We start from the raw sequence: 19,635 nt of genomic DNA on the forward strand, positions 1-19,635 counted from the left end.
CCACTGGTCCTCCGGGGTTCAGAGTTCAGCTGGGGGCTAACAACCCTGCCCGGTAAAACAAAATTGTTCCGGAAACAGCAATGAAGAATCCTTCTACATCTGAGCATGGCAGTATTCCTGAGTCTCCACCTGGGACTTGTGTGACTGACGGTAGTGAAAACTGAGAGGAAGCTACTGACATGACGTAGGAAGCCCTGAACACCGCCGGAGATGGAGGACCTTCATTGCCGCCCTAAACTCCAGTAGTGTAACTCCAGCTAGGTGTGTAGCTCTGAGGATTGATTAACGTAGTGCTGGATGAAGTTGGAATGGTCAGCACACAGATTTAACTGGATGTCTAGAGGTGGATACTAACATCCCTATTATTCATTCATCAACAACCCTTCTCAATCCTGACTCATAGCCGACACTCAATCTCTGCAGTACCCTCACATTTTGGTACTGTTATAAGCCTCGTATCCACTGTTTTCAGCTTGCACAAAATATCAGGTATTGAACCATGACAATAAATTGCTTCAGCCTGAATAAACAGCAAGTAAATCATTTCTTGTTGGTTGGACAGTAAACTACTGGGCTAGCAGAAAGCATCAGGAATGAATATTTGTATCTGCACATTCCAACCCTAATGGAGGTGGTAGTGCTTGGCACCACTGGATTGATGACTGCTCAGGCCAATATGTTGGAAAGGCTTCATCTTTGTGCTTGTTAAGTGTCTCACCACAGTGGCATTAAATGTAACAGAACTGGCTGCAGGAGCTTTCATTACACTGTGGGAACCTAAAAGTTAGGTGAATGTAGGGGTGGGATTCATGAAGAGTGGTGATGTGCTGATTGGTTCTGGTTTTGGTGGTTTGAGCTGGTACTAGTGTATTGAGCCACTTATTGCAGCATTCCATATCAGTGGAATTGGTACAAAGGTAGAATGGTTAGAGGCTTGGGGGTAGTTCTTCAAAGACATACTGACTGGCTGGTCATGAAAGCTGCCCCCGATCAGGCAGAATGAGAGGCTGAGAGGGGCCTGCACATTCTGAGGAAAGTATTTCAATCCTTGCTATTCTGTCCTAATAAACAAAGTTTTGTAGTCAATGTGACTTACTGGAATCTGTGTCTTTCTGCCTTACCAAGGTGGTTCCAAGAACCTTCTGTTGTAATGTAACATTTGGTGTAGTCGACAAGATATAGTGAGTGTGGTAGAAAGCAAAATATTTAGAAGTGAGAGTAAGAAGGAAGAACCTCCCCTTCCCCCCCTTTGCAAAAAATACTGAGAAATGGAGTGGACCGATAACACCACAGGGTTTTGTCAGCCAAGCTATTTTGTGCTGGTTGACCACAGGGTACACCAGTGGATTGGATGAACAAACTGGACCCCCAAGGGATAAGACTGGGCAGCAGCTCGTGTCCATACTAAATGGGTTAGGGATTCCAGGCAAGAGAGGGATTCAGAGGGGGAGCTTTTTGGCTGTTGGTGGCCATTCTAAAAGAGCAACACGAGACAATATCTCAAAAACAGGATGGATAATCTTAAAGGTGAGGTGGAGGTATTGTATCAGTGCTGCACAACCATGGCATAGACCTGGGTTGAGGAGATGGAGTGTTGATATTGTCTGCTGCCTGGCCAAGGTCTAGCAGCAGGAAGTGGACCGAAGGGCTAATTGGCAACTGGACCCAGTGAAAGTCCAGGCTCTCATTTTACATGGTGATGACGTAGATACCTGGGATGGGAATATTTGATTTGATCCTGAGGATCAGGATAAGAGGGTGGAAAATCACCTTCATCTGTATGCCCCATCCCAGCCCTTGAAGTCACTATTATCTAGGGTTAATACGTCCACAGAAATGTGGTTTGATCAATCTCACTCTCCAAGTGCCCCACAGCCTCCAGGCCTCACAGCACTCCAGGACAAACTCACACCCTGGGACAATGTGTCATCCAGTTAGAGGCAGAGTGGGAATAGAGACCTGAAATGGTGGCCACCTTGGTGTTGACAAAGGACTACTCCTCCAAGGAATTGGTGGAGCTGGGGGATTGCTACAGAAGAGAAACTGGGGGAATTATTAGTGGCATGGTTGTTAAGGATATGGGACGCAGGGGGAGGTGGAACTGATCCGATCCCAGGCTGCCCATATCTGACTGGGAAGTGGGTTGTCATCAAGTCATGGGGTAAACAATGCCTTACAAGGGACTGTCGGGGTGTAGAAGTCTTTGTGGGAGAGATTAACGACCGTGTTAAAGGTTAAACATCCCTCTCTGTTAGATTGGGATTTAAAATCTCGAGAAGAGTGGAACATAGTAGAGGAGGGGACTAAAGCTTTCCATCATTGGGTCCTGATCACTGGGATTTATGAGAGCGGGGAGCTGTTGAGGTTGGAGACTGGGGATAACCTGCCGATGGTCTATCAATCCTGACAGGATGCAAGGTCCTAGCCAGGATGTGTTACTCTTGTGAATACAATGGCATTCTGGACAATGGGAAATACTGGAAAAGACCAAATGAGAAATATTGGGAGCAATGGTCTCCACCTCTAAAGAGGAGACCCGGCATTTTGTGGGGCTACTTGGGTATTGGGGACAATATGTTCCCCACCTAACGATAATATCAGGTGTCTTGGAAAAGACTCTGTTCCAGTGGGGGACCCCATCAGCAAGCTGCCTTTGAGACTGCCAGACAGGCCCTCTCCCTGGCCCTGAGACAACACAGTCTAAGATGGCATGGGTGAATCACAGTGATGACTTGCTGGCAGCAAACAAAACTACTGCAGTTTACCCTATTAATCACACTTTTTTGAGTAAACCATCACTGCAATCAATAGCCTGTAACTTTCCTTTCAGAGTTGATCTTTTGGACAGTCAGTGTGGCTTTGTGCAGGGCAAGTCATGTCTTACTAACTTGTTTTTGAGTTTTCTGAGGAGGTGTAAAAGGTGATTGATGAAAGTAGAGCTCTGGGTGTTGTTTACATGGATTCTAGTAAGAGGTTTGACAAGATCCCTCATGGGTGGCTCATCCAGAAGATTAAAATTCCTGGGATGCATGATGAATTGACCATTTGATTTCATATAGTGCCTATAAACAGTGTTCATCCCCTTGGAAGTTTTCATGTTTTGTTGTTTTACAACATTGAATCACAATGGGTTTAATTTGGCTTTTTTGACACGAATCAACAGAAAAAGACTCTTTGTGTTAAAGTGAAACCCGATATCTACAACAAATTAATTACAAATATAAAACACAAATTAATGATTGCATAAGTATTCACCCCCTTCATGTCAGTATTTAGTAGATGCACCTTTGGCAAAAATCACAGCCTTTAGTCTGTAAGGATAGGTTTCTATCAGCTTTGCACATTTGGACACTGCAAGTTTTCCACATTCTGCTTTACAAAACTGCTGAAGCTCTGTCAGGTTGCATGGGGATTGTGAGTGAACAGCCTTTTTCAAGTCCAGCCACAAATTCTCGATTGAACTGAGGTCAGGACTCTGATTTGGCCACTCCAGATTAACTTTGTTGTTTTTAAGCCACTCCTGTGTAGCTTTGGCTTTATGCTTGGAATCATTGTCTTGCTGAAAAACAAATCTTCTCCCAAGTCGCAGTTCTTTTGCAGACTGCATCATGTTTTCCTCCAGGATTTCCCCATTTTTGCTGCATTCATTTTACTCTCTACTTTCACAAGCCTTCTAGGGCCAGCTGCTGTGAAACACCCCCAGAGCATGATGCAGCCACCACCATGCTTCATCGTAGGGATGCTGTGTGTTTTTGATAATGTGTGGTGTTTACACCATAGTATTTACTCTGATGGCCAAAAAGCTCAACTTTGATTTCATCAGACTATAGAACCTCCTTCCAGCTGACTTCAGAGTCTCTCACATGCCTTCTGGCAAACTCCAGCTGAAATGTCATGTGAGCTTTTTTCAACAGTGGCTTTCTCTTTGCCATTCTCCCACAAAGCTGCGACTGGTGAAGCACCTGGACAACAGTTGTTATGCGCGCAGTCTCTTCCATCTCAGCTACTGAAGCCTGTAACTCCTCCAGAGCTGTCATAGGTTTTTGAGGACGGCCTGCTCTAGGCAAATTTACAGCTGTGCCATATTCTTTCCATTTCTTGATTATTGACTTAACTGTACTCCCAGGGATATTCGGTGACTTGGATATTTTTTGTATCTATCTCCTGACTTGTTCTTTTCAATAACCTTTTTTAGTGAAGAAGCAACAAATTAACTTTAAATGTGTATAAAAATGGCATGCTGTTCACAGGGAGAGTGTGGACCACACCTAGAAAGTGAATGGCAAAAACTACAAAGAATGCTCCAAGCAACTCTGCAGAAAGGTTAAAATCATTCACTAAAATCAATGAAAACACCTTGACTGCACATAGTGATCTCCATTTAACTAATTATGTGACTTCTAAAACCAATTGGCTGTACCTGTGATAATTTAGTGTGTCATATTAAAGGGGGTGAATACTTATGCAATCAATTATTTTGAGTTTTATATTTGTAATTAATTTAGATCACTTTACAGAAATCTGTTTTGACTTTGACACAAAAGTCTTTTTCCGTTGATCACAGTCAAAAAAGCCAAGTTAAATCCACTGTGATTCAATGTTGCAAAACAATAGAACATGAAAACTTCCAAGGGGCGGCGGGGGGATGAATACTTTTAATAGGCACTGTAATTGGCTTGTCCAAGGTAGTGGTTGGTGGGACTTTTTCTGTTTGTGATACTTGTAAATGACCTGGATGAAAAATGTAGAAATGTGGGTTAGTAAGTTGGCAGATAATACAAAGATTGGTTGTGTTGTGAATAGTGCAGAAATTGGCAAAGGATATAATGGAATATTGATCAGCTGTAGATATGTGCAGAGAAACCACAGTGGAATTTAACTCTGTCAAATTTACTCTTTGGGAGGTCAAATGTAAAAAGACAGTACACTGTTAATGGCAAGATCCTCATTAGTGTCAATATGCAGAGGGATCTTTGGGTCCTGTTTCATAGCACCCTGAAAATGCCTACACATGTTGAGAGGGTAGAAATATGGCATACTTTCTTTTACTAGTCGAATTCGAGAGTCAGGAAATTGCAGCTTTATAAAACTCTAGTTAAGCCACACCTGGGGTATTGTATTCAGTTCTGGTTGCCCATTGTAGGAAAGATTTCAAGACTTTGGAGAGGGCTCAGAAGTGGTTTACCAGGACACTGCCTGGATTAGAGGACATGTGTTATAACAAAAGGTGGTCAAACTTGGATTGTTTTCTCTGGAGTGGTGGAGACTGAGGGGGAAATCTGCTAAAGACTGTGGAAGGCATAGATAAAGTCCCTTTATTTTTCCCATGTTGAAATGTCTGATACCAGAGGGCATACACTTAAGGTGAGAGAGTATAAGTTCAAAGGAGATGAGGGGGCACAGTTTTTTTCTACAGAGAGTGGTGTGTGCCCAGAATACATTGCCAGATGTGGTGGTGGAGGCCGATATGATAGACGCATTTAAGAGGTGCAGAGATAGGCACCTGAATGTGCAGAAAATTGAAGGATATTTATATAATGTAGGTGGAATGGATTAGCTTAGTTGTGCATCTGATTGCTTAATTCAATTAGTTTAGCACAATATTGTGGGCCTAAGGGTTTGTTCCTGTTATGTACTGTCCCTGTGCTCTGATAAAATTGCTACATAGTGAGGTCTACCAGAACATAGAAACATAGAAAACCTACAGCACAATACAGGCCCTTCGGCCCACAAAGTTGTGCTGAACATGTCCCTACCTTAGAACTACCTAGGCCTACCTGTACCCCTCTATTTTCCTAAGCTCCATGTACCTATGTACCAGAGAGATTGCTTTACCTTCTGTATATTTCTATGTTAATGTTGTTCACCGTCAACATTTGTTTTTGTGAAAACTGTTGATATGTACACATTGGATGTTTGATATAAAATAGGGTGAAATAAACCCTGTAGATTTATTAAATATATAAAGTTCAAGAGATAGTTTGGATTCATTGCCTGAGGAAAAAGAACAAATCGACAGGAGATTTTCTGCAGGGATTAATGCCTCACTGTTTCCAGTATGGAATTCATAGCTGTTGTGATGTGAATCCAGTGTAAAGCCAGAGGTGGAGGGTATGAACTCTGATGACCGATGCCCCCAGCGCAGGTAGTAATTAGCACCATTCAGGTGCTGCAGTATGTGCTCTGAAGGGTCGTAATCCTATCATTGTGACAATTTTTACAAGGTTCAAAATATTTTGTAGGATCTTACAACTGGTCAGCTGAGCATTTGTGACTGAGATTGTTGAGCTAAGACACACGCACCTCATACTCACAGACACACCACAGTCTCTTTTTCTAAAGTGCACACTAGTCACATTCCCCAGAACCCCACAATCACACTGTCGAAGAGCAATAGATAACTAACAGTGGCCAGAGCTAGGTCAGAGATGCAGTTACTGATCAACCACTCACTTGCAGTGTAAGGGGGACCCATTCACTTTCTAGGTGTGGTCCACACTCTCCCTGTGAACAGCATGCCATTTTTATACACATTTAAATTTAATTTGTTGCTTCTTCACTAATTAAGTTTTTTCAGTTATTATTTATTTAGGAGCTGTGCAATCAGTTCCTTTTGAAGTCAGTTTCCCTGCATGCTCATCTTGTGCCTTACAGACCCTTGTCTTTGGCTGGGGTCTGGTCGTTTCTTGTCTAAAGCATCCCCTTGTTCTGCCAAGGCCTTGTTTATTCTGGTGATGGCATCAGGGGCAGTTCACTACCTTCATCTAGTTTGTGGAACAGATGGTGAAAGTAGTTACCTTTCAGCTCCAGTGACGCGAGTTCCGTACTGACCACTGGTGCTGTCTAAATGGAGGCTGTGTGTTCTTCCTGTGACTGTGTAAGCTTCCTTCAGGCCCTCTGTTTTCCTCCCTCATCACAAAGATATATGACTTGGCTTCTCTAAATAAGACTTAGCATATTCTGAGTGGAGGAGGAGTTGATCAGCTTATCAGGAGAATTGGTAATGGGAGAATGGGATTGCTCTATGAACTGAATTGGCTGAAATGGTCCCCTCCTGTGTTGTAGGAAAGTATGGGAGAATGTTATCTCTCTTTGCCTTGACCTCTGTTCATTTACTATTGCTATCTCTGAAAATAACTTGAAACAGCAGGTACGTATTATTGCCTCTTGCAATTTTTGTATTACAGCAGTTTGGGCAACGTGAATTTGCCCTTACAGAATTCACAAAACACAACCCAAATATCTGAAAAATGGAATAAAAATTCACTCATGCTGAATTTATGCAAATAAAGGGAAAATGTATACAGAACACTGAACTAGTTTACCAAGTACAACAATTTCAGATTGACGGTTCACAGCAGGAGGCCACTTATGGGATCTGATTTGGAAACTGACAAAGCAATTTCTTCTATTGATACAGTACAATGATACTTCACCAAACACGGTGACATCCATTTCTAGCTAATTAAAATAGTAACCCCTTTACTTCACCCTACAATATAGAGAGAATTCCCTTGCCCTTGGACCATACATCTGTGGGGAGATTAATATTGAGAGAGAAACCCTGTTGGAATGCATCTCCACTTTTTATACAGGATTTGCCAGGAGAAACGGATTTGTTTTAGAGAAAATCATGACATAAGTGGTTTTCCAGGAAGGTAATCTTTCTGTACTTTGGGAGAACACTGTGCTTGTGTCTGTGTACCTCATGTCAGCTCCTTCTTCGTTGGTTATTATGGAGACAGTAAGGACCTGAACCTGCTGCAATTTGCCTATCACCAAAATAAATCTACAGTGGCTTTCTACTCAGCTGCTGTTTATTGATTACAACTCAGTGTTCAATATCCTCAGATCTAATCAACAAGCACCAAAACCTGGGCCTCTGTATCTTCCTCTGTAACTGACTTCTTGACCTCCTCACTGGGAGACCACCGTCTGTCGGATTGGAAGTAACTCTTTAAGAAGGGAGGGAGGCAGAAGAAAGGATATCTTTCCAACCACACTGAAGCCAGGCTAACTTCAGTGGTTGGGAAGATGTCGGAGCCTACCAAGGATGAGTTTTTGGTGTACTTGGAGGCATATGATAAAATAGACCAAAGTTGGCATGGTTTTCTAAATGGGAATTTTTCCCTGACAAACCTGTTGGAATTCTTTGAGGTATAGACAAAGGAGAGTCAGTGGGTGTTGTTTATTTGGATTTTTTGCAGGTACCAGCAAGGATAGAAGATGGGCTGACTGGAAGGAGGGAAATAGTGGGAATAAAGAAGGACTATTCTGTTTTGCTGCCGTGACTCCAGTGGTGTTCCACTGGGGTCAGTGTTGGGACTGCTTCTTTTCACATTATATGTCGATGATTTGGATGAAGGAATTGATGGCTTTGTGGCCAAGTTTGCAAACAATACTAAGATAGGTGGAGGGGAAAGAAGCGTTGAGGAAACAGGGTGTCTGTAGAAGGACTTCAATAAATTAGGAGAATGGGCTAAGAAGTGGCAATGGAATACAGTGTCGGGAGTGTATGGTCATGCACTTTGGCAGAAGAAATAAAGATGTGGACCATTTTCTAAATGAGGTGCAAAGGGACTTGTGAATCTTCATGCAAGATTAATTGCCACAGATGGCTGTGCAGGCCAAGTCATTGGATATTTACATATATATATATATATATCAGGTGGACATTGATGGGTTCATGATTAATCAGGGAGTCAGAGGTCATGGGGGAAAGGCAGGAGAATGGGGTAGAGAGGGATAATAAATCAGTCATGATGGAATGGTGGAGCAGACTCGATGGGCCAAATGGCCTAATCTGCTCCTGTGTCTTATGCTTTAACATCTCTTCCTCACTTACAATCACTGGTGCACCGCAAGGATACAAGTCTAGCTCACTACTCTGCTCTCTACACTCATGATTGTGTGGCTTGTATCTATATATCTGCAAATGACACAACTATTGTTGGCAGAATTTCAGACGGTGACAGGGAGGCGTACAGGGGTGAGATAGATCAGCTTCTTGAGTGGTGTTGCAGCACTGACCTTGCTCTCAATGTCAGTAAGACCAAGGAGATGGTTGTGGACTTCAGGAAGGAAGATGAGGGAACACACACCTGTCCTCATCGAGTGATCAGAAGTACAAGGGGTAAGCAATTTCAAGTTCCTGTGTGTCAACATCTGAGAACCTGTCCAGGACCCAATAGACCAATGCAGTTACAAAGAAGGCGTGACGGTGGCTATACTTCATTAGGAGTTTGAGAAGAATTGGTATGTTACCAAAGACACTCACAAATCTCTACAGGAGGACCGTGGAGGACATTCTAACGAGTCATATCACCATCTGGTAAGGATGACCCAGTGCACAGGATTGGAAAAAGCTACAGAAAGTTGCGAACTCTGCCAGCTCCACCTTGAGCAATCCAGGACATCTTCAAAAGGTGATGCCTCAAAAAGGTGACATCCATCATTAACAATTCCTATCATCCAGGACATGCCCTCCTCTCATTGCTACCATCAGACAGGAGATACAGGAAGCTGAAGACACACACTCAACATTTCAGGAACAGCTTCTTCCTCACCACAATCAGATTTCTGAATGGACAATGAATCCATGAATATTACCTCAGTATTTTTCTGTCTCTTTTTGCACTACACATTTAATTTTTTATATATATTTTTAATGTTATTTATAGTTTTTATTAAGTATTCCAATATACAGCTGTCACAAAATAATAAATGTCAGGACATATGCCAGTGATATTAAACCTGATTCTGAAATGATGAAATTATCCCTGCTGCCGTAGGGAGCTTGGATAACTTAATAACCATTGACACCACAATTGGTGTGGACTTGCAGCTTGCTGTGATGATAGTCTTATCTCCAAAAGATTTCATACTGCTGTACCTGCAAGCTTAGCCACACAAACTAGTTTTGACTAATTTTTGGGCTGGAATTAAGTTTTTCGTCGTAAATGTTTTATAATGGTATTATGGAGGTTGAATCTGTGTGCTGTTTTCCCATGTCCCAATGATCCTTCTTTTTGGATCATTAACCTTCCCAGAGAGATCGCTATCAAATGTAAACTATCCTGAGGTTCTGTTCCAGTTCTGAGAGCTATTTGGTAGATTGGGAAGCTTCAGTGTCTACATGGCACCACCGTCTGTTGCTCTGATGAACAATATTACTGCTACAAAACTGATTTCATTCCTTAATGACTTAAAAACTCACAGAAAATCTATTTAGAACAGAGCTTTTAAAACAACATTGAATATCTTTAATCAACCTAATTTATTATTCCCTATTATTCCCTGACAAAACTTGCATTTGAGCACTGATTTCTCAAACTTCTGGTAATGCACCCCTCACGCTTCACCATTACCCACTCCCATTTCCCTCTCTTACCTTATCTCCTTACCTGCCTATTACCTCCCTCTGGTGCTCCTCCCCCTTTCCTTTCTTCCATGGCCTTCTGTCCTCTCCTATCAGATTCTCCCTTCTCCAGCTCTGTATCTCTTTCACCAATCAACATCCCAGATCTTTACTTCACCCACCCCCACCTCCAAGTTTCTCCTATCATCTTGTGGTTCTTCTTCCCCTCCCCCTGCTTTCTTACTCTGACTCATCATTTCTTCCAGTTCTGATGAAGAGTCTTGGCCTGAAAAGTCGACTGTACTCTTTTTCATAGATGCTGGCTGGTTTGCTGAGTTCCTCCAGCATTTTGTGTGTGAAAATTTCCATTTGAATGGGGCTAATCCAAAATCTACCACCCAGACTTGCAGTAACTGCATAAAGCAATGCTTAATGTTTGTTTGAATTAAAACTAAAGTATTCATTTGAGTTTAATCTGGATGAAACAAAAGCAATTTCTCACCACAACTCACCACTTTAAAACTTCTATTGACTGAGAGCCAGATATCACAACTGAATTTCAATTTCAAGGCCACACAGAACTCAAAACCATCAGTTAAAAGAAATCTGGTCAGTATCTACAATTAAAGCTTTAACCTTCATTCTTTAGTTCAAATTTTCTTCCACAACCTTAAAGAAAGTCAATTCATGAAAACTGAATGTCTTTATTCAATTCAAATACATTGGGTGGTTTGAAATAGGTTTCAAATTGATCTGGCAAATATTCAGATACACTTTAATATAAACTGTGTTTAACCATCCTTGATCCTGTGAAACACTTAACGTGCAAAATTTACACACTCTCTGTCTCTCTCCCCTCTTTATCACCCCTTTTCTCACTTTCACCCCATCTGTCAACCCCTCCCTCTCTCACCTCTTTCCCTCAAATCCTCCCACAACCCATCTCTCTTGTTCACTCCCTCTCTCTTTATCTCTGTCTCCTCTCTTTTTCTCCATCTCTCTCTCTCTGTCCATCCTTCTCTCCCATCTCTCACTGCCTCTCCCCATCTCACTCTCTCTCACCCCATCTTCCCATCTCTTTCCTTTCCCATCTCTCCATCTCTTTCTTTCTCCCTCTCTCTGCCTCTCTCCCCATTGCCTTCTGGCTTTTCCCCCATCTTTCTCTGCTCTCTCCCCATCTCTCCCTCCTTTCTTTCTCTCTCACCCATCTCCATCTCTTTCCTTCCCCATCTCTCTCTCACTCCATCTCTCTCTTTTGCCATATCTCCATCTTTCCCTATCACTCTTTCTCTCTCTCTCACCTCATCTCTATCTACTCATCTTTCACTGTCCCTTTACCATCTCTCTCTCTTCCCCCTCACCCCCATTTCTCTCTCTCTCACCCCATCTCACTCTCCTTCTCTCACCACATCTCTCTTTTTCTCTCCCCACTCAGCCCATCTCACTCTTTCCCTATCTCTTTCTCTCACTCCCCATCTCCCTCTTGCCCCATCTGTCTCTCTCACCCCATCTCCTTCTCTTGCTCCATCTCACTCTCCCTCTCACCCCATCTCTCTCCCTCTCCCTATATCTCCCTCTCCCGATCTTTCTCTCCCACTCTCTCTCCCCATCTTGTTCTCCCTCTCTCACCACATCTTTCTTTTTCTCTCCCCCAAGCCCATCTCACTCTCTCCCCGTCTCCCTCAATCCCCATCTCTCTCTATCTCCCTCTTGCTCCATCTCTTCCTTTTGCCCCATCTCTCTCCCTCTCCCCAGCTTTCTCTCTCACCCCATCTCTCTCTCCCTCACCTTAACTTGTTCTCCCTCTCTCACCCCATCTCAACCTCTCCCTCTCCATCTTCCTCTCCCTCCTGATGTACCCCTTTCCCTTCCCATCTCTCTTCCCATCTCTCCCTCTCTCAGCCTCTTTCCCTCCCCATCTTCCTCTCTCCCCCTCTCTCTCCCATCTCCAACTCTCTCTGTCACCCCATCTCTCTATCCCCATCTCTCTCTCCCACATCTCACCCTCTCCATATCTCTCCATCCTATGTCTCTCTATCTCAGCCCATCTCGTCCTCCCTCTCTCAGCCCAACTCTCTCCCTCTCTCAGTCCTTCAGCCCTCTCCCTCCCCATCTCTCTCACCCCATCTCTCTCTCCCTCTCTTCCCATCTCTCTCTCTTACCCTATCTCTCTCCCCATCTCCCCATCTCTCTCTCACCACATCAAACTCTCTTGCCATCTCTCTCACTCTCACTCCCCATTTCTCTCTCACCCCATCTTTCTCTCCCTTGCTTGCTCCATCTCTCTCTCCCTCATCTCTCTCCCCATCTTTCTCTGCCACCTCTTCTTCTCCCCATTCTCTCTCCTCCTTGCCCCATTTCTCACTCCTCATCTCTCTCTCCCCATCTTTCTCTGCCACCTCTTCCTCTCCCCATTCTCTCTCCTTCTTGCCCCATTTCTCACTCCTCATCTCTCTCCCTATCTCTCTCTCTCACCCCATCTCATTCTCCCTCTCTCACCACATCTCTCTTTCTCTGATGGAATGTTTAAGGGTTTATAAACCCCCAGGACCAAATGAGGATATCAGAGAATGACAGAATATCGTTAGAGAATGCACATAGAAGTAGTACCAAAGAATATTTGCATCCTCTACCAATATTAGAATAATTTTTATGTAATAGTTCATTTGAACTGTGGGCTTTGTTGAAAGGGAACAAGCCTACTGGGGCTAGACTAAGAATCTCCTTGTAGATCTGTGTTTCCCATGTGTTACTTTGCATATTCTGCATGTATTGCAAGCTGTAGACTAGGAACCTGCAAGTAAAAATTGAAAGGAAAAGGATTGAAACTGGCTAAATTGTCGAGCAGCTGTATATCTGTAGAATGTCACCAAACATTAATCTTTCCCATGCACAGCTGAGCACACTCTTCACAGAGGTAAGTGGAAAGGACAAGTGTAGGCAAAGAAAAGATGGAATTCTCACTAGCCAGTTCTCTGCTGCCCTATGATGCCTCCTATTACAAGCCACCATATGGAAAATTGCTAGAAAAAGCCTAATGCTTTTGCATCACATACAGAAACAATGAGTAAGAGTAACTGGTCTCAGTCTGAGAAGGAAGCGTTGACAATTATATTTGAGAACACAAGATTCCTCTCATTTCTATCAGACTGAATATTTACACTGGAGGTACAAGAGACTGCTGATACTGGAATATGGAGCAATACACAAAATACTGAAATTACTCAGCAGGTCAGGCAGCATCTATGGAGAGAAATGGACAATCAATGTTTCAGGTCAAGACCCTTCATTTGGACTCAGACTTAACCCTAAACGTCAACAGAACATTTACATTGGTCACCAATGACAAGTGCTGTTGGCCATTTTTGCATCTAGGTCCACATTTCCCACAGTGGAGGCCTCAAGAATACTGTATTGAATTGTAGATATATGTATGATTAACATACTGGAAATAAAGCATTCAGGTAGAGAGCATTATCAAGATTTCTTTATGAAGATGCTGATTAAAATAGCTAATAATGTTGTTTGTCACATAGATATTAATAGTTTGGATGAGAATGCGGGAAGCATGATTAATAAGTTTATCAATGACACCAATATTGTGGAGAGCGAACAGTGAAGAAAAATCTAAATTTACAACATGATCTAGGTCAAAGGGAAAGTAGGAAGAGAGTTGGGTATATTTAAAGCAGAGGTTGATAAGCTCTTAATTAGTAAGGGAAAAGGCAGATGGATGGGGTTGAGAGGGATAATAAATCAGCCATGATGCAATGGCAGATCAGACTCGATGGGCTGAATGGTCTGATTCTGCTGCTACATCTTATGGAATAGCAAATAGAATTTAACTCAGACAATTGCAAAGTGATGCATTTTGGGAAAGTATATTAGGGTATACATAGTAAATAACAGGATCCTAGAGAACATTGTAGAACAGAGGGGCCAAGGACATAGATCCCTCAAAGTGAAGAACCAGTTAGACAGGGTGGTGAAGGAGTCCTTCATTCCCTTCATTGGGCAGGACATTGAATGTATGGGTTGGGATGTTATGTTACAATTGTATAGGATGTTGGTGAAAATGAACCTGGAATGTTGTGTGGTGGTCTGGTACGTGCACTAAAGGAAGGATGTGATTAAAGTACAGAGTGCCAAAAAGATTCATGAGGATGTTGACAGAACAGGGGAGCTTCTTTATAAATATGAGCTGGATAGGCTGGGACAGTTTTCCCTGGAGCAATGAAGGCTGAGGGGTGACTTCATTGACATTTATAAAATTAAGAGGCGTATAAATAAATATCACAGTCTTTTTCTCAGAGTAAGGGGAGCCTAAAATATGAGGACATAGGTGTAAGGTGAGAAGGCAAAGACCTATAGCGGACCTTGGGGGCACTTTTTCACACAGAGGATAGTGCATACATGGAATGAGCTGCCAGAGGAAGTGGTAGACAAGAGTACAATGGCAACATTTAAAAGAAAAACATTTGCAGGAGTACGTAGATAGGAAAGATTTTGAGGGATATGGCAAATGGGACAAGCTCAGGTTGACACCTTGTTCAGCATGGATGAGTTTGGCCAAAGGGCCCCTGTTTACTTGTTATATAACTTTACAACTCTAGATTTGGTCTAAGGCTGGGATTTCCAGCCCTTTTTATGCTTTGGATCCCTACCATTAACCTATTACCATGGACCCCCGGTTGGGAACCATTGGTCTAAGGCAACAGAAGATTTTCCTGTGATAGTGAGGTTGGATGATGTATTTAATTGATTATATTTTGAGTAGCTGAACTAATGAAGAGTCATGTTTGGGTGGGAATACAGGTGTTTACGAGTTGTCCACAGATCAATGACACATTAAATGGGGCCACAGAGCAGAATAACTTCACAGGAGCATGACAGCAGGAGGTATAATTTCATCTGTTGGTTCAACATGCAGATTTGTTGAAAGCAGTGTGATGGAAGAGGATAATAAATTCATCTTCCTGCAATTGTTGGCAGAGCCTACGGACCCCTTGGTTATTGGCAGGGCTCCATGGCATAAAAAAGATTGGGAACCCTCGGAAGAGAGACCTTTGTGGAGTGACCTTTGGGCAGTGAAGAAAGTGTTAAGAGCACATAATCTGGGTGAATCTGAAGATCCATCTGAGAAAGGGAGTTAGGCTTTAGTCCTGTTGCACGTCATTGCAATCCAATGGGTAATTAACGGAATACATATGCTAATGTGACTTGGATATCAAGTCCACTGTGGTGCATTTCCTACCTCTGATTCCATGTGCCTCTTCTTATGTGTGTAATGTGGAGAGGTAAGTCGTCTTTTAACAGCACTTCTCCTTGCTTCGGTTTCTGATTTACTCTCTGGTCTTGGATGGTCATGAACTCCTTTGGCCTGTGTATTTAATACATAATGTTTATAAAGTTTTATATTTCTAAACTGCAGAATATCTAAGTAAAATCAACATGTTTAAAAAATCTGATCATTAGAGACAAAAGAGACTGCAGAGACTTGTGGTCACATCAAAGAAAGCTGCCTCCCCTCCATGGACTCTGTCTACATTTCTCACTGCCTCTGTAAAGCACCAGCAAAATCAAAGATCCCAACCACCCCACCTCTCTCTTTTCTCCCACGTCTCATCGATCAGAAGATACAAAATCCTGGAAGCACATGCCACCAGGCTCAAGGAAGACAGTTGAATGCACTCCTGACCTCACAATCTACCTTGTTATGTCCTAGTACCTTACAATTTATCTGGTTATCACCTTGTCTGCCCGCACAGTACTTTCTCTGTGACTGTGACACTTCATTCTGCACCTTTTATGGTTTTCCTTTTTACTGCTTCAACGCACTGATGTGATGAAATAATTTGTATGGACGGCTTGCAAAAAGCATGAGACCATAAAAAGCAGAAATAGGCCATTTGACCTATCGAGTCTGCTCTGCCTTTTAATAATAGCTGATTTATTTTTTCTCTCAAACCCATTCTCCTAGCTTTTCCCCATATCCTTTGATGACCTTACTAATCAAGAACCTATTAACCTCCACTTTAAATATACCCAATGACCTGGCCTCCATAGCTGTCTGTGGCAATGAATTACACAGATTCACCACCCTCTGGCTAAAGAACTTCTCTATTCTGAAATGGACACCCTTCTATTCTGAGGTTGTGCTTGCTGGTCTTAGATTCTCCCACGATTGGAAACATCATCTCCAAGACAACTCAATCCAGGCATGTCAATATATGGTAGGTTTCAATGGGATTCCCCCAGATTCTTCTAAACTCCAGCAAATGCAGGCCCAGTGCTATTAAATGCTCCTCATACAGTGCCTATAAAAAGTATTCACCACACTGAAAGTTTTCATGTTTTATTATTTTAAAATATTGAATCACAGTGGATTAAATTTGACTTTTTCTTGACACTGGTCAACAGAAAAATACTCTTCTGTGTCAAAGTGAAAACAGATCTCTACAAAGTGAACTAAGTTAACTACAATTATAAAACAAAAAATAATTGATTGCATAAGTATTCACCCCCTTTAATATGACACACCAAACCACCACTGTTGCAGCCAATTGGTTAGTTAAATGGAGATCACTGTGTGCAGTCAAGGTGTTTCAATTGATTATAGTAAAAATACACCTGTATCTGGAAGTTCCAACAGCTGGTGAGTCAGTATTCTGGCAAAAACTACACCATGAAGACAAAAGAACACTCCAAGCAACTTCATGAAAAGGTTATTGAAAAGCACTAGTCAAGAGATGGATATAAGAAAATTTCCAAGTCACTAAATATCCCTTGGGGAACAGTTAAGACAATCATCAAGAAATGGAAAGAATATGGCACAGCTGAAAATCTGCCTACAGCAGGCTGTCTTCAAAAACTGAGTGACCATGCAAGAAGGAGACTAGTGGAGGAGGCCTCCAAGAGACCCATGACAGCTCTGGAGGAGTTACAAGCTTCAGTGGCTGAGATGGGAGAGACTGGACATACAACAACTGTTGTCCGGGTGTTTCAGCAATCGCAGCTTTATGAGAGAGTGGCGAAAAAAACCACTGTTGAAAATATCTCACATGAAATCTCAGCTGGAGTTTGCCAGAAGGCAGTGGGAGACTCTGAAGTCAGCAGGAAGAAGGTTCTATGGTCTATGGTCTGATGAAACCAAAATTGAGCTTTTTGGCGGTCAGACTAAATGTTATGTTTGGTATAACAACGCATATCATCAAAAACATACCATCCCTACCGTGAAGCATGGTGGTGGCTACATCATGCTGTGGGAATGCTTCACTGCAGCAGATCCTGGAAGGCTTGTGAAGGTAGAGGGTGAAATAAAATGCAGCAAAATACAGTGAAATCCTGATACAGTCTGCAAGAGAACTGTGACTTGGGAGAAGATTTGTTTTTCAGCAAGACAATGACCCCAAGCATAAAGCCAAAGCTACATAGGAATGTCTTAAAAACAACAAAGTTAGTGTCCTGGAGAGGCCAAATCAGAGTCCAGACCTCAATCTAATTGAGAATTTGTGGCTGCACTTGAAAGGGGCTGTTCACTCATGATCCCCATGCAATCTGACAGAGCTTGAGCAGTTTAGTAAAAAAGAATAGAGAAATTAACCATTTCATACCTGGGCTCATTCTTGTAAACCTCCTCTGAAACCTCTCCAATGCCAACACATCCTTTCTTAGACAAGGTGCCCAAAACTGTTCACTGTTATAAAGCCTCAGCATTACATCATTGCTTTTATATTCTAGTCCTCTCAAAATGAATGCTTAATATTGCTTTTGCCTTCCTTATTACCAACTCAACCGGCAAGTTAACCTTGCTGGACTCCTGCAAGAGGACTCTCAAGTCACTTTGCACCTCCAATTTCTGAATTTGCTAATTTGCTCCCCATTTAGAAAATAGTCTCTGCCTTTATTCCTTCTTCCAAAGTGCATGACCCTACACTTCAGTATGCTGTATCCATCCGCAACTTACTTGTGCATTCTCCTAATCTGTCCAAGTCTTTCTGCAGATCCCCTGCTTCCTCAACACAGCTTGCCCCTCTACCTATCTTTGTATTATCCACAAATGTAGTCACAAAGCCATCACTTCTGTCATCAAACTGAACCTTGGTACATACGACAATAATAAACCAATTTACCAATTTTTAAATGGTGGAATCTGGATCAAAAGAAAACAAACTGCTCAAGGAACTCAATGGGTTCAGGCAATATTTGTAGAGGAAAATGGACCATTAATGTCTTGAGCTGAAAGGTCGGCTGTCTATTGCCCTCTACAGTTCCTCCAGCAGGAATAGTCTTTATCATGTTTGATAGTTGAAAGTGACTCCTGTTAACCATAGAAACCATAGAAACTACAGCACAGAAACAAGCCTTTTGGCCCTTCTTGGCTGTGCTGAACCATTTTCTGCCTAGTTCCACTGACCTGCACACGGACCATATCCCTCCATACACCTCCCATCCATGTATCTGTCCAATTTATTCTTAAATGTTAAAAAAGAACCCGCATTTACCACCTCGTCTGGCAGCTCATTCCATACCCCCACCACTCTCCGTGTGAAGAAGCCCCCCCAATGTTCCTTTTAAACTTTTCCCCCCCTCACCCTTAACCATGTCCTCTGGTCTTTTTCTCCCCTTGCCTCAGTGGAAAAAGCCTGCTTGCATTCACTCTATCTATACCCATCATAATTTTATATACCTCTATCAAATCTCCCCTCATTCTTCTACGCTCCAGGGAATAAAGTCCTAACCTATTCAACCTTTCTCTGTAACTCAGTTTCTCAAGTCACGGCAACATCCTTGTAAACCTTCTCTGCACTCTTTCAACCTTATTTATATCCTTCCTATAATTTGGTGACCAAAACTGAACACAATACTCCAGATTCGGCCTCACCAATGCCTTATACAACCTCATCATAACATTCCAGCTCTTATACTCAATACTTTGATTAATAAAGGCCAATGTACCAAAAGCTCTCTTTACGACCCTACCTACCTGTGACGCTACTTTTAGGGAATTTTGTATCTGTATTCCCAGATCCCTCTGTTCCACTGCACTCCTCAGTGCCTTACCATTAACCCTGTATGTTCTACCTTGGTTTGTCCTTCCAACATGCAATACCTCACACTTGTCTGTATTAAACTCCATCTGCCATTTTTCAGCCCATTTTTCCAGCTGGTCCAAGTCCCTCTGCAGGCTCTGAAAACCTTCCTCACTGTCTACTACACCTCCAATCTTTGTATCATCAGCAAATTTGCTGATCCAATTTACCACATTATCATCCAGA

General features: G+C 42.5%; 1 protein-coding gene across 1 annotated transcript in view; it reads right to left on the reverse strand.

The window, feature by feature from the left end:
• gcm2 (glial cells missing transcription factor 2) overlaps positions 1-19,635 on the reverse strand; it is a 45,479-nt gene that overhangs the window by 1,920 nt on the left and 23,924 nt on the right. The window contains exon 4 of the mRNA XM_072283080.1: positions 15,612-15,737. Coding sequence (XP_072139181.1) covers positions 15,612-15,737 — 126 coding nt within the window. The remainder of the gene's footprint in view (positions 1-15,611; positions 15,738-19,635) is intronic.

Source organism: Mobula birostris, chromosome 19 (genome assembly GCF_030028105.1).
Source record: "Mobula birostris isolate sMobBir1 chromosome 19, sMobBir1.hap1, whole genome shotgun sequence".
In the NCBI taxonomy this organism is placed as follows: domain Eukaryota; kingdom Metazoa; phylum Chordata; class Chondrichthyes; order Myliobatiformes; family Myliobatidae; genus Mobula; species Mobula birostris.